Genomic DNA, 15,042 nt, shown 5'->3' on the forward strand with positions numbered 1-15,042 from the left:
GGCGTCTATTTGAAAAAAAGTTGTTGTTTTTTGACTAAAATTTTCGCTTAAAATTGTTACAAAAAAAAGTAAGAAATTTTTTTTAAAATTTTTCCTTATACTTAATACTGAGGAATATATCTAAGAAGATTGTGTGAAAATTTGAAACCGATCGGTTAAGCCGTTTTTTGAAAAATCGAATCACCGACTTTGAAAATCCGTGAGAAACGCGTTTAAAGTTTCAAAGAGACGTTACACATAGTTAAAATTTTTGTTTGAGGCTTACATGAAGTGAAGAATATTTGTCGGATCGATTGAAATTTTCAGAGAATATACTTAAATATATGTACATTCCGAAAATGCAAAAAAAAAATCGATTTTTTGAAAATCCTAACTGCGTATAACCCCTTAACAAGTTTGCGTTTATCCGACGTCTTTTTAACCAAGATCATGGTTATTTGCTCTCTTATCCTTGTTGATTTCTTGATTGGGTATTTGCACAAATACGACTTTATAAAAAAACTGATTTCCCTAAATTTAAGATATCTCTGATTATAAATACATATGTTTTATTTATTTCAACAAACTCAACTTTACTTCTATCTTTTTAAATTACACTAATTATAAAAGATTTCCGTTATTATTTGTTGGAAGTTGTAACAAAACAAGATTCGGTATAAAAAAAAGTTACTTATATTATGAATAAGATTAGTATAAATGAAAAGTTTTCGTAAAAATGCATTTTTAAGTGGTAAATAAATAAAGAATAAAAATGCAAACAGATAACAATATTCTGATAAAAATAAGAAATATGATATTATTTTTTATTAAATACATATACAAAATATACATATTTTATATATAATTGTAGAGATATGTTAAAAGTGGTAGTGAATAATAAAAATTAAAGGTGGTTTTAATTAGATTACACGGGTATAATGTTATCTTCTCAGATAACAGCCTAATGCAAACTTCGAAAAAAAAAAAGTAAAAAATTATTTCAGATACATTTGCCGAGCTAATTTTTTATTTACGCGATTAAACTTGCACTTAAATTGAAAACATGATTAACCGTTAACCCTTTGACTGCGGCGCGTTCTCGGACGAATCCATCAATATGGACGGTGCGTTTTTCTCTTGTCGGTCGCTGCGACTAGTTGTCCACTGACTGATAGACACTGACAGTGACCAAAACAGTACCCGGAAATTTGATGCTATTCTTATGGTTTAAAAAATAATAATGGCAAAAAAATTAAAAATATCAATTTTTTTTATTTATATTAAGTATCTTTTTAAGCTATTTTAATTTACTTAACTTTTGTACATTCCTTAATAATAATCGGTAAATAAATATAAAAGAAAAAATCCAAAATTTATAATGTAACAAAGAATCTGACAACTTTAACAGGATATTTTGATAATTTTAATATAATAATAAAAATAATAAAACCATAATGAACGAATAAAGTGTTATGGCTAAAAAATACAAAGGGCGTATATATACGCCTTTAGCAGTCAAAGGGTTAAATGTTTTAATTCTCTAAGCGTATCCCAGTATTAACAGACACGAATCGATACTCCGTTTTCTATTCTAACCGATAAAACTACGTCTTAGTTATTTTCTAATTTGCAAATATAACGAAACAATTTTTGTCTAAATTAATTTCTGTGAATAATTTTTTGATTTAATCAAATAGAAAATGTTTACATTTAATTACGGTTAACTTAATTACGAAGATTTATTTCACATATAATTTTATAGTGTTAATATTGATATTTGATTATGAAGACAATAAAAATCTTATGTTACTATTATTAACATTCCTGTCGGATAATTTATATATGGGCCGTTTATTTTGAAAATGATGCAAGTCTTTTTTTCTGTTTCTTAAGGAAATTAAAGTTTACATATTTTTCAATTAAAAAATATAGGTTAATTATGTCAAGTCTGGCAGTGTTTCTACTAATTTATCTCAATATGTAATTTACATATATAAATTTCTTTCTACGTAATTTTTTTACAGGCCAATTTTAAATTGGACAAAGCATTGGCATTTTTAAAGGAATTAAACACCAACCAGTTATAAACAAAAAGTTTATGCTAAATTAAATATAAATTACGTGATCTTATTTTTTTTTTAAATGGTGGACTTACACCACTTTCAAAGTAAACTGCCAATATGCGTGTTAAATTAAAATCGTGTAAAAAAAGTTTGCGTAAAAACAACATCGGGTTTATATTATCTTGGAAGTAAGTAACTATCCATTAAGTTGAAAACCTCTGATAATTAGATTTTAAAAAGTATACATTATAACCCGCTTAGTACAAAGTTATCTTAGAGCTCTAAGAGAAAACTTTTTTTCATTGATATCCGAAAAAACTGGCCAGAAAGATAACAGAGTTAATGTAAAGATCTCTTATGCGCCGTTTTTGACGTCGTTAAGAGCTCTAAAACCTGATATACAATAGTTAACATTAATAAGATGTAATTCGGAGGTTATTTAAGATATTCTTTTTTTATTGAATAAAGTAAAATATTTCATATTTTAATAATTTACTTTTTCTTGTAGTTGATACATTAGTAGAATGCTTATATTGAAATAATAATTATTATAATTAAATTCAAAAATATAATAACTTTATAAAATATACTATAATTATAAAAATTATAATATACTATATTTTAGTTACTATAAGCTACTCGTATAATATTTTTTTTTTTTTAAATAGAAGAGGTGAAAATAGAATCAATAATAATTTTATAAATACTGTTTCTAATGTTGACAATAAAATCTTTAAATTATTAAATTTCTCTATCTTTTTTCTCTCGTTTTATTTCTTAGTTTCATTTTCTCGCAATAAAGTACATATTTATATATGGATCATATTTATATATGTATCAATTGATTATATATTTTTAACACGATAAATACAAGTTTCGCTTCTATCGGGCATTTGAAGGCTACACACATTTTTTTTGTTTTATATTTTTAATACTTGTAAAATTGTTAAGCCTTAGCACTCTTCGAAAAATTGTTCAAAGTAGCACAATTTTGCGATATATTTAAATAATTAAATAATGTAAAATAAGCGAAGATCTATTGAGCTTTTGATAAAAAGCTATGATAAGCTCTTTTGTAGTTTTAGAATGTTTCATTAAAGCAAATATAAATCTACTACTTATTTCTCTCTTCTATCTCTTTGTATTTTAGTTTTCAAAGTTCTCCGCTTTGTCTCGTATTACGTTACTTGGTTCAGCAAGCGGTAAAATTGCACTTTACTGTTCACGATTCATTGTGTGATAGTCTTTCATTAATGCATTGCAATTTGTATATTTTATTGGGTTGTCCGTAAAGTTCGGGTCGGTTTATATAAATACATATGTTCGATTTATATTTTCATTATATAAATTAGTTTTTTTTTTCAAAATTATTTTTTTTTTTACATATATTATGAATATTTAATTAAAAAAAATTTTTTTCTTATTTTCCCGGTAGAGAGTTGTAAAATCGCATAACTCTGGTAATATTTAATCGAATTTGACAATATTTATGTAGTTTAATAGCTGCCATATCAAAGAGTAATTAAAACATAAAGTTTTGGTATTTGTTTTTCCAATCATAAGTTATTGCGTCTTAAAAATAAATAAGAATTAGTAAAAAAGTCGGGAAATTTTAAAGCTATTTTAAAAAAGAGAAGAATGCGGCTCAAGTTGTTCAAGAATTGTGAGTTTTATGGACATGATATAGTATCAGTATATTTGTGAGATAAAGTTGGTTCAAGTGTTTTCAATCTGGAAATTTAGATGTCTAACACTAAACCTTCCGACATTTCATGTATTCCTATTCCTACCAATAAGCAGTCAAATGATCGTTTCAAAAGAACATAAGTATCTTAATATAGAAAGAGATTTTGGCCAATTGGATAGTAAACATAATATTTTTCTGGTGCTACAAAAAAAACCCGCTCCCCGCTTTTCTATTTAGAAAGTTTTACTTATGAATTTTTAGCACATTTTTTTAAAAATTACAGCATTTTTTATTGCACACTTTTACCATACGTATTTTTTACATTTTATACAAATTTCGTTAGTCTTATTGACTTTACAATATCTTATCGATCAACTCTGCTCTTTACAATATTTCGTTAAGTGTATCCTATCGGTCCTGATATTTCCTTGAAAATATTATAAATCGGTGCTCTTCCGCGATTAGATAGACCCTTCTTTTATTTTTTGCCAGACAGTTCCGTCCATAGCAATTTCAATCCCTTCCTCATTTATATATTCAAAATATTCAATATGTATATTCAAAATATTCTCTTCGTCCGTATCGCTGTCAAATAAGTCATAATTATTTTCTGATATATCATCGATATCGGTAACTTCTTGGTCATCTTCTGAACGATCCTCATTGATATTATTTATTTTGTCTAATAAATTGATATTCCTCGAATGTCTTGACATTTTTAGGGATGAATATACAAATGATAAAGTAAAAACTAAAATATAAAGATATAAATCAAACAAGGCATAAACGTTGAGACCACCGGTGGGTAACACTTTACTGTTCCGTGGGGCGGCATGACCCACTTGTGGATCACTTGTTTTCAGAAAATTAGTCGTTAAGAAAATAAGTTGATTTTATTATCTCTCAACATTACATATAAAAATTAAGTATTATAAACATTAACATTCAATATTTTAAATGGATACAATTATTAATTTATACCTATGCAACTTTTCAAAATAACGATGTTGCCCCGCTCCACGAAGCGTAAGGAGATAAGACAGTCCCGCCTCACGCGGAAAAACGTAGATTTTCGCCCCGGCGTGAATGTGTTAAATACAGTAAGACCTCTTTTTGTGCGGTCTTTTTTTATACGATTTTCTTTTTGTGCGATTTCTTTTGTGCGATTTTCTTTTTGTGCGATTTCTTTTGTGAGATTTTCTTTTTGTCGGTATCTAAATCTCAGCAGCGTTGCTACCAGTTTTATGTTTTCTTTTAATGTATGTACATATACATGTTGTGGACGAACTCTGATTACATGGTCTCCTTGACGATGATGTATCCGGACTTCGCGACGCTGTTCATCAGATTTAAACAATCTCCTAACAATTGCATACATATTGTCGCTCGACGCGTGAACAGTACATACGTTTCGTATTCAGAGTTTTATCCACTCTATTTTTAGAGTTTTATCCAAATTAGTTACTTTTGTCTCTATTTATACATATGCAATTTTTATGGTTTTAACTTTATTTTTAGACATAAGTACTTCTTTAAAATGAATTATAGCAAAAAGAAAGTAAAAAGACAGACAATTCCATTAGAAACAAAAATTCTAATATTAAATAGACTAGCAGATGGTAAAGGATCCACAGCTGTTGCTAATGAATTTAAATTAGGTGAATCCACGATCAGAGCAATACACAATCGTTCGAGTTAAATATATGAATCTCTTAATAATACAACAAACGACAGTAGTAAAAGAGCATCATATTCGAGAAATATTGTAAAAGAGAAGACGGAAAAGGCTCTCGTCTTGTGGATTAAAGATTTAACTAAAAAACGACTCCCCATTCACAAGGAATTAATTCAAGAAAAAGCTAGAGTGTATTTCAATCAACTAAAGGTTTTAGAACCAAGTTCGACATCCTGTTCGCAAAACGTAAATTTTTCTGCGAGCAATGGGTGGTTTACTAGATTTTTAAAACGATACGGACTTCACAATGTGAAGATACAAGACGAGGCAGCGTCCGCTGATGAAACAGCTGCTATGAATTATCGGGAAGTATTAGCAAAAATCATTGATGATGGTGGATATTGCCCAGATCAAGTATTTAATGCAGATGAGACTGGGCTATTCTGGAAAAAGATGCCCAGCCGAACATTCATTGCGAAATCTGAGAAAACTGCAAGTGGTTTTAAAGCGGCAAAGGATCGAATCACACTTCTTCTTTGCAGTAATGCCTCGGGTGCAAAAATGTTAAAACCCCTTATTATAAATAAAGCTTTGCACCCACGTGCGCTAAAAGGCATAAGTTTAGCTGAGTATCCAATACATTTCATGGTCAATAAAAAAGCATGGGTCACCTCAACTTTATTTGTAACATGGTTCAACGAATCTTTTGTACCAGAAGTTGAAGAATACATGGTAGAGATGGGTCTCCCATTTAAAGTGTTGTTAATTGTTGATAATGCACCCGGCCATCCCTGTATAGAACATCCCAACGTACAAATAGTCTTTTTACCACCGAATACGACTAGCCTTATACAGCCACTAGATCAGGGCATAATCGCAAATTTTAAGAAACATTATGTAAAATTAACTTTTAGCTACATTTTGAAACAGATAGAGAACGATAAATTAACTCTGACTGAAGTTTGGAAAAAATTCTCCATATTAGACTGCATAAACAATACTACTGCAGCAATTGGTCAAATAAAACAACACACATTAAATTCGTGCTGGAAAGCGATCTGGCCTGAATGTGTAATAGCACGAAATGTAACCGAAAACGCGTCTAGGTTATTAACTGAAATTACTGCGCTCGCACATAACATCAGCGGAGAAGGATTTGATACTTTCAGCGAAAATGATCTAGACGAAATGATTGAGGACCAACCTGTCAATGATAGTGACATTATTAATAATCTGACAGATTATGAAGATGGACAATAAGAACTGGAATCTATTACAGCAGACAAAATATATGCAGGGCTCCAGATGTCTAAAATATTAGAAACGCATTTTCTTAAAATAGATTCCAATGCGGAAAGAAGCAAGAAATTCCAAGATGAGCTTAGATCGTGCATGTCTCGCTATCGTGACGTTTACAAAGAATTGACCAATCGACCTTCGTCACAAAAACTGATCACGGACTTTATGGTACCAAACCAATCAATTGAAATCCCATATTCAAGCGACGAAAGCGATTTTGGAATAATTCATCACAAGAAGATGCGCGTTTTGGATTACGACGACGATTAGCAGTGAACTACGTATGTACATACTTAATATGCATTTTGAAAACTTCCCCATGTACTGTATATGTACAAAGAAGAATAAAATATTTTTACAATTTCTCCAAGTCTAATTTAATTATTTAATTTGATTAAAAGCATTTTCACATCTATATTTCGCAAATAATTGATGTATTTTCTAAGTGCGACTTTTTTTATGCGGTCTCTATCCACCGCACAAAATGAGGTTTTACTGTATATCGTACAAAGTTGTTTATAATATGTAAGTATTTATAAAATTACCGAATATTTTTTTGTACGATTTCTTTTATGCGGTCCCTATCCACCGCACAAAAAGAGGTTTTACTGTAAATAGAACCTAAAATAATGAACAAACAAAGATTATTTTTCTTGAATAACAAATTTTTTTAATAACATCTCACTTTAATGAATTTTTTTAAACACGTGAGGTATGCATTAGTTTCCGGCAGATTTAATAGTTCTAATTTTTTCCGAACGCTAATCAAGTAAAATATACTCCTCTATCACTGATTGTATTGTGCGCAAATTTTCCCAACATGGAGTTCTTTAGTGATTGTGATACGCTAATGATCAGGAAGAAGAAAAGTTGAATTAAAATAAGAAATAAAACACGTGATTGAGCCAATAGAAAATACATAATATTTTTATTAGCTCTTCAGGGAAAAGCCTTGCGGCATATAAATCCTCATTGATAAATTGTATATAATACTGAACAGCGTCCAACTAAAGATTAAGACACGTGGTTCACCTTCTCGCTCGTCTCGCTTCTAGATAGATACAATAATGAATCTCGCCTCTGGCTCGTCTGTAGAGTGTCAAGAGAGTTTAAACACTTCGCTTATTCTCTTCCTCATCGGTTTGCTGCTTTCGCGGTGATGCACCTCTCTCTCGTATGTGGAAGTATAAGGGATACACTTATACCTCGCTTATATACAGGGTGATTCACTAACTCTTGCCACCAAGATAGCTCCGAGAATGTGACAGTAGCAGGAAAGTTTATACAACAAAAATTGCAAGAAAAATTCAGGAGTATAATATGACATCATTTTTTTTTGTTGGGTTTAGTCGCTTCTAAGATTTAAGAGACAAGTTTGTTTTTTTAAATGGAATGCTATGTTTTGGTACTTATTTTTTGATTATAACGGCTGTCGTGGTGAATCCAACTTTGTGTAACATTAAATACAGTAAATATTTATTAAATATGACGTACTCATTAAACCTGACTATTCCGTCTGACTGTTTCGTCCTTTGTCGGACACCTAAAGGATGATGTGATCTGATGCAAGCACGTCGCGGAGGAGTTGTATCGTGGCTGGGCTGGCTGGTTCGCCAAACTTGACCTTTGTTGATCTTCAAATACCTTAATGTTGCACATTGTTGGATTCACCATGATAGCCGCTATCAGAAAATAAGTGCCGAAACATAGCATTCCATTTAAAAAAAAAAATTACCTCTTAAATCTTAGAAGCGACTAAACCTAGCAAAAAAACTGAAGTCATATTATACTCCTAAATTTTTCTTGCAATTTTTGTTGTATAAACTTTCCTGCTACTGTCACATTTTCGGAGCTATCTTGGTGGCAAGAATTAGTGAATCACTCTGTATATTGTTTTCTTGTCGTATAATATCTGTCCTAATGGTGGGCGTGTACTTTCCAACGGAAGAGAATAGCAAATGCGGTTTTGTTAGCGGGCATAGCAGGGCGTGCTTAGCAATGGTTAAAAGAGGGGGGTGGGGCGGCTATTGACACTCTTCGATGTTCCCTAAATGACCAGAGGCGACAATGACTATGACCATATTTTTGGTAAGATTAATATAACCGTACGTATACCTACATTAAAATTAAATAAACTGCAAATATTAACGTTTGAAATGCAAAAAAGAATATAAAAAGTTGTTTTCAAACGATTACATACTCTTTCAAAAGTAATTTTTATTACATTTTATTGTTTAAATTAATTAATAAAACGCGTGTCTCATAAATCCGAACAATAATAATAAAAATAGACCGTTAATTATAGAATAGATCTTTTTCTGTCTTATAAGCACGGTCAATACAATATTTACTGTACGTATTATTTAGACACTATTAATATTGGGTAGGCAACTAAGTGATTGTCAACTAATAAACTATCATATAAATATAAAAAGATATCAGAAAAATTCCCAGTGTAGATAATAATAAACAAAATTGCAAAATTGACACTCACTTAATTATTTACTTGGAAGTTACCGCAACGGAGTCGCAAGAGTTAAAACGTAGGTACTTATACTATAAAGGCATAGCATGTACGGTCGTCTTTGGTATGTGACTTATCCTTTTACTTTTCCATTCGTTTTTTCTTCCTCGCAAATAAACCTAAGTAACGTTGATACCTTTTTTTATATATATTTGCATTTATTTTATATTTATTATACTTTAACGGAAATGAAAATCTGTTGTACATTTCACATTTACATATAATCTAACTATAACATGAACGTAATCTATAAGTAAATAGAGGGTTAGTCTATAACAATTATGAGCTGGTAATATAACCTAATTATTTTTTATTTTACGAAAAAAATGCTTAGGACAATGTTACACTATTTTAAAGGCTGTATTTGATAGGAGACATTGTCTCTTAATTAAATTTTTTTACATGAATTTAAAGTCATTAGTATTTTTTTATTTAAATTATACTCAGTTGTATTTTTTTTAATCCTTTCGTAACACTAAATGGTAAAGTGTTAGGATACAATGTTAAAAGCTAATTTGCTTAGAAGGAACACAATTCTTTTTCTTTTAAATGTCGTACATATGCCTTATAACATTTGTTAAAAATATGATCGTAAATATGTAGTTCTTGAATCATTCAATTTTTTGTTCCAAAAATTTATGTTTTAAATTCAACCAAAAAATTAAAGTCGCGCGAATTACGAGATATTTTTTTCACCATACTTTCGTGTACCAATAACTTTTTGATATTGAATCTTGATATTTTCCTCCTGTGTCAGGATTTATAATAGTTATTTAGAGAAAGGTTCTATTCATTTTCACTGAAATTGTGTCAATTATTCTACTCCTATAAGCTTAAGAATTGTTTAAGTAGAAAAAAAGGTAGCGACTTGGACTAGTGGGAATAAATAATCCGTTATAAAAATTATTAAATAATTATCACTGTCATAAAATTATAATTTTATATCAAGTGCTGGTAATTTTTTTCTTTTTTTCTCTTATGCATGAATTACTTTCTGTTGTAAGGGCCAATTTGTGGCATTGTATACTTAAATACTACAAATTTAGTGTAACTAAGGGAGAGAGAATATTTTCACCTTTCCTCTTCTCTTTCCTCCCTCCACCCCCATTGAATAAAGATGCCAAATAAAATTCAAATTAATTTACAGAGTTTCTGATATAAGTTAATTTCCTTAAAGAAATTGATTTATTGTAATTATTTCATCGCTCAAAATACAGACTTAATAATTACTATCGGTTTCACTAAATACAGGATATGGATTTAATAACTAATCAAAAACTGGATTTATAGGGTATTTGTTCTTATAGGTTGGTTATAATTTACTGACTAGCTGACTTTGATACTTACCGATCCTTTTTAACTACATGACGTTAGAGTTTATTGAAGATTACTCGTAATTATTATTGGATACAGTAATTAACACTCATAACTCCGATTGTTTAGGAGCCTTATTGCATTACGAGAAATATCAGACTGATATAAGGTTTGAGATATTTGGTGGAATGCGCTTTTATTACTAAAAGTGTTGTAGCTTTTGTGAATTGTTTGTCCTTAGGAATACTGTATATATGTTCGTATAGTCATGTAAGGATCTTCAATTTCTTTACTGTGCACGGACACATGCACGCGCCTTCTCAAACTGCTTGATAATAAAATTTTACTCTTTCAAGCTTCCATGTTGTAAGGACAGAGTAAAAGACAGGAGCTCGTTTACTATTAACGATGTATTCTGTTATTTTGTTACAACATAGATCAGCGTGGCGATTGGTTTCTGTTGCGAATTCTGTTCTTCTCACAGCTTTATTTACTACCCTGATTTATTCCTAGATTCTGTTAAATTATAGCCTGTTTTTCGATAATTTTTGGAATTCCTTCGCTTCTATAGTTCTTGTGAACTTAATATATAGCGGAGGGTTAGTTTCCTCCAAAATAAACATGGCAAAGGCTTAATAAAGTAAGGTACTTCTGTAATCATTTAGTTTAAAGGGGAAGAGGGTTCTCTCTATTTTTTTGTTATTCCCTTATGGGAGGACCGTAAAAGTAACTTCTTTTCGATTATTTTTTGAAACTTTTCACATTTGTAATAGTCCATGAGAATATTTATTGTATTTACATAAAATATATATTCAAGCGTTTTCGAAAAAACGAATAGAAATTTCGCAAAAATGATCCTCGTGTCTCTGATGCGTTAGATCGATTCCTCGATAGGAAAGAAATTTTTTTTTTTTTTTTTTTTTTAATATATACATATACATATACATATATATATATATATATATATTAGACAAAAAAAATGATTTGGGGTTAGGTAAACGAGTTATTGCTATAAAGCAGAGAAAAAACGTATTTTGTTTAATTGTTATACATAAATTATATAATTAAAATATATATTTGGTTATTTATTGAAGTATACCAGAATAATTGTCTTTATGAATCTTCAATTCCTACATATATGGCATGAACACGTGTATTCCTAACAAATAATAACAATGTACGCTCTAATTCTCCTATAACACAATTAATTCGTTCTACATTTAAACAAAATCGTGTTAAATAAAGAACAAATTAAAAAATAAAATAAAAAAATAACGCAATAGAATGAATAAGCCTTCGTGTTAGACAAGAATAATCTAAATTTTTTAACTCGTTATATTTGGAAAATCGTGCTATAAGAATACCGTATTATGAAAGAACATTTTATTCTATTAATTTACATAGAGATCGTATTACAAAAGGATTCATTGTAATTTAATAAAATATAAAAATTGTTAAATTAATTAGTCGATCCGATATATTTTCAATTTTTTTTTTCTTTTACAAATGAAAATCCATTCTCTACTCAGTCGTTTCTTTTCTTCTTATTTCGTAGGAAGTACGCCTGGAAAATCTACGTTTGTTCGACTTAATCGACCAATTAATCGTCAAGTTTTTTCACAAACATATCTTACACAATAATATGAAATAAAAAATATTAATCACATTGATAATATACGTTAGTGCAAAAATGTGTTAACCGGTGTTGACGACTACGTGTACGACGAAAAGTAAATCGTATGGTATTGACACGTCGCATTTGTTTGATATTTTCAACAACAATAAGACACATATGAGAATAATTATTGATCGATATGGAAAGATTAATCCATGATGATGTTATTAAGATGAAAAAATATATAATTTTAATAAAGAATAAAGTAAATTTTAACAATATTATCGACTAAACTATCATCTGAAAAGTGTATGCTTCGGAATATATTATAAATAATGAACAAAATCTGATAGATAAATGGATAAAAAGTAGATATTATGAAAGCCCATAAACTAAACTTTCGATTGATATATAAAACAAGTGTTGGGAACGTTTAGTATTATTTAAAATAAGGTTGATATTACGATGTCGGAATTGTCTGCGTATCTTTCTAATCGAGACGTTCGTGCGCCATATCGAGAGAGTCTCTCTTCATGGTCCGCGCTACGATACAAAATGAGGGTCATTCCTTGCGCGGCAGAGTTTGATACACCTAACTTAAAGGAATCACATCGATATATACATCGTCCTTTGCCGAAAATTGCTGAAGAGGACTTAACGAGTTATAAACTATTATAACAGAAGGGAAAGAACATCCTACGATATCTTACAATGGAGGACTTAGTCAATACTTCTGGAGCAGCAGTTGAGAATTCAACTGAAACGACTACGGCAACACCGAAAAAAGTTGCTAAACCTAAAGCCAAGACTCAAAGGCCAAAATCTACTCATCCACCGACATCTGAAATGGTGACTGCCGCCATTAAGGAATTAAGGATCGTAAGGGTTCGTCGTTGCAAGCTATCAAGAAATTCGTTGTAGCTACGTACAAGGTTGATGGCGAAAAGGTAACACCATTTATCAAAAAATATCTAAAAAATGCAGTCTCGACTGGAGCCGTTGTTCAGACGAAAGGAAAGGGTGCGTCTGAATCGTTCAAGTTGTCGACCATTAAGGCGAGCCCTGCCAAAGCTAAATCTCCACGAGTTATTAAGGAAAAGAAAGTAGCTGACAAATCTGTAGAAAAGAAGACTGCTGTAGCACGCAAATCGGCTGCTACTGCTGTTGCTAAGAAGACCAAAGCACCGGCTAAAAAAGCTGAAACTGTGAAGAAAGCAGCCGATCCGAAAAAATCGAAAATTGCAACATCAAGATCTGCTACTGCTGCTGCTGCTGCCGCTGCCGCAGCCGCCGCTGCTGTTACCACCGAAAAGAAAGTTGCGAAGAAACCAGCTACACCTAAAACTGTCTCAAAAGCTAAGAAAACTGCTAAGGCACCAGCTGCCAAAACTAGAACTCCTAAACCGAAGAAGACAACTGCCAAGGCTGTTGCCAAAAAATAATTTTTTCCACCAGAATCCTATAAATTGGCCCTTTTCAGGGCCACAACGTTTTTTATAAGTCATTGTGTCAAATAGTTTTTTAATTTATAGTTTGTAGTAATTGTGGTTGTATAAGTAAAATAATAATATTTAGTGTTATTTTCTACAACATCTGTAAATATGTAAATACAAAGTTTTAATAAATTTTATTAAATAAAAGTATTCGTTTATTTAGTTTACTGTCCCCTTTGTTCATCTACTTATAGCAAACTAGTATTTAATGTGATATAGATAATAATTCATTCAGTACTAATTTAAGTAATTAAATAAGAAGCCCCAATAATAACTACAGAATTTTAATAAGAAAACATTTAAAACCAGTTGAATACTGTAAGCCAAAATCTATTTTGAAAAACAAAAATATTTGTAAACGTTTCAAGACTTATTTTTTTTTTCAGAACTAGTCTTTTTAATTGAATATTCATTTAACCTTTGAAGACTTAAGAATATAATCACTCTTTCAACTCCAAATATATATTAGATAAGAAAAAAATCAAATAGACAATCATATATTTTTCATTAATTTACAGAACAAGTCCATGAAAAAAAATACTTCATGTAATTTTAAATAATTAAATTTAATCTGTAAATAATTGATTTACTGAAAGATACATTTGAGTATCACCTATTGGTGATTGGTCTTTTTATTACAAGACCAAGTTATTTTCATTCACAGTTTGATTGTAATAATATAATATAAAATACAATAAAAAATTTAAGAACTACCATTTTAAAGCAGATGATATGAATAGATGAAGACTCGTCATTAAACAAACAATGATTCCTTTTTTTTCTTAAACGAATCATTATTTTCTAGACAATATTTACAAAACATGAAATTGCTCCTTTGGCTTTTCGTGTAATGAAACAATATTATTATCGGCTAAATGACTAATTTAATACTCTTCTGAAAGAATATGCAATAAAAATTCTTTATTTACCAGTGTATTTTTAACTGTGAATTATGATATTACAACTTACAATAAAAAACATAATGAAATATATATGAAATATGATATATATATATATATATCATATTATAAAGAATGTTCAATTGATTTTATTTTTTTTAATTTTTCTAGAGGAAGTTATATTAATTTTGTAGGGAACATAATAAAAATGTGGATTTTTATTAAAAAGCATGTGAAGTTTCCTCGTTTCGTCAACGTAATTACTTTTTTATTATATTGAGAAATCAACTTTTCTCTTGATCTCTTCTTTTCATAATTTAGAGAATTCTTTCGCTGCAATAGATTTTTTTTAATGATTGTTTATCGATATCTAATAATGAATTCGGCTACACTTGTGCTTGTTTGGTCCCAAGATTTTTATAGCCTTATTATTTTTCTTGTGTCGTATAATATACTTTACAATAATAAAAACCAAAAATAATAAAAGATCAGAA

At 29.8% G+C, this 15,042-nt stretch overlaps 1 protein-coding gene and 1 pseudogene across 1 annotated transcript; both read left to right on the top strand.

The window, feature by feature from the left end:
• Nucleotides 1-5,266: 5,266 nt before the first annotated feature.
• Nucleotides 5,267-6,664, top strand: LOC122513200 (tigger transposable element-derived protein 1-like). The gene is made up of 2 exons (XM_043629467.1): nucleotides 5,267-5,387; nucleotides 5,502-6,664. The coding sequence occupies exons 1-2, from the start codon at nucleotides 5,267-5,269 to the stop codon at nucleotides 6,662-6,664; spliced, it is 1,284 nt and encodes a 427-aa protein (XP_043485402.1).
• Nucleotides 6,665-12,772: 6,108 nt separating this feature from the next.
• LOC122513362 lies at nucleotides 12,773-13,644 on the top strand (annotated as a pseudogene).
• Nucleotides 13,645-15,042: the final 1,398 nt, after the last annotated feature.

Source organism: Polistes fuscatus, unplaced genomic scaffold (assembly GCF_010416935.1).
Source record: "Polistes fuscatus isolate 324 unplaced genomic scaffold, CU_Pfus_HIC Scaffold12, whole genome shotgun sequence".
In the NCBI taxonomy this organism is placed as follows: Eukaryota; Metazoa; Arthropoda; class Insecta; order Hymenoptera; family Vespidae; genus Polistes; species Polistes fuscatus.

Coding starts and splice junctions, on each gene's coding strand:
- LOC122513200 (XM_043629467.1), top strand. CDS start 5,267: ATGAATTATAGCAAAAAGAAAGTAAAAAGACAGACAATTCCATTAGAA. Junction 5,388..5,501: donor TGCTAATGAATTTAAATTAG/GTGAATCCACGA, acceptor ATATTGTAAAAG/AGAAGACGGAAAAGGCTCTC.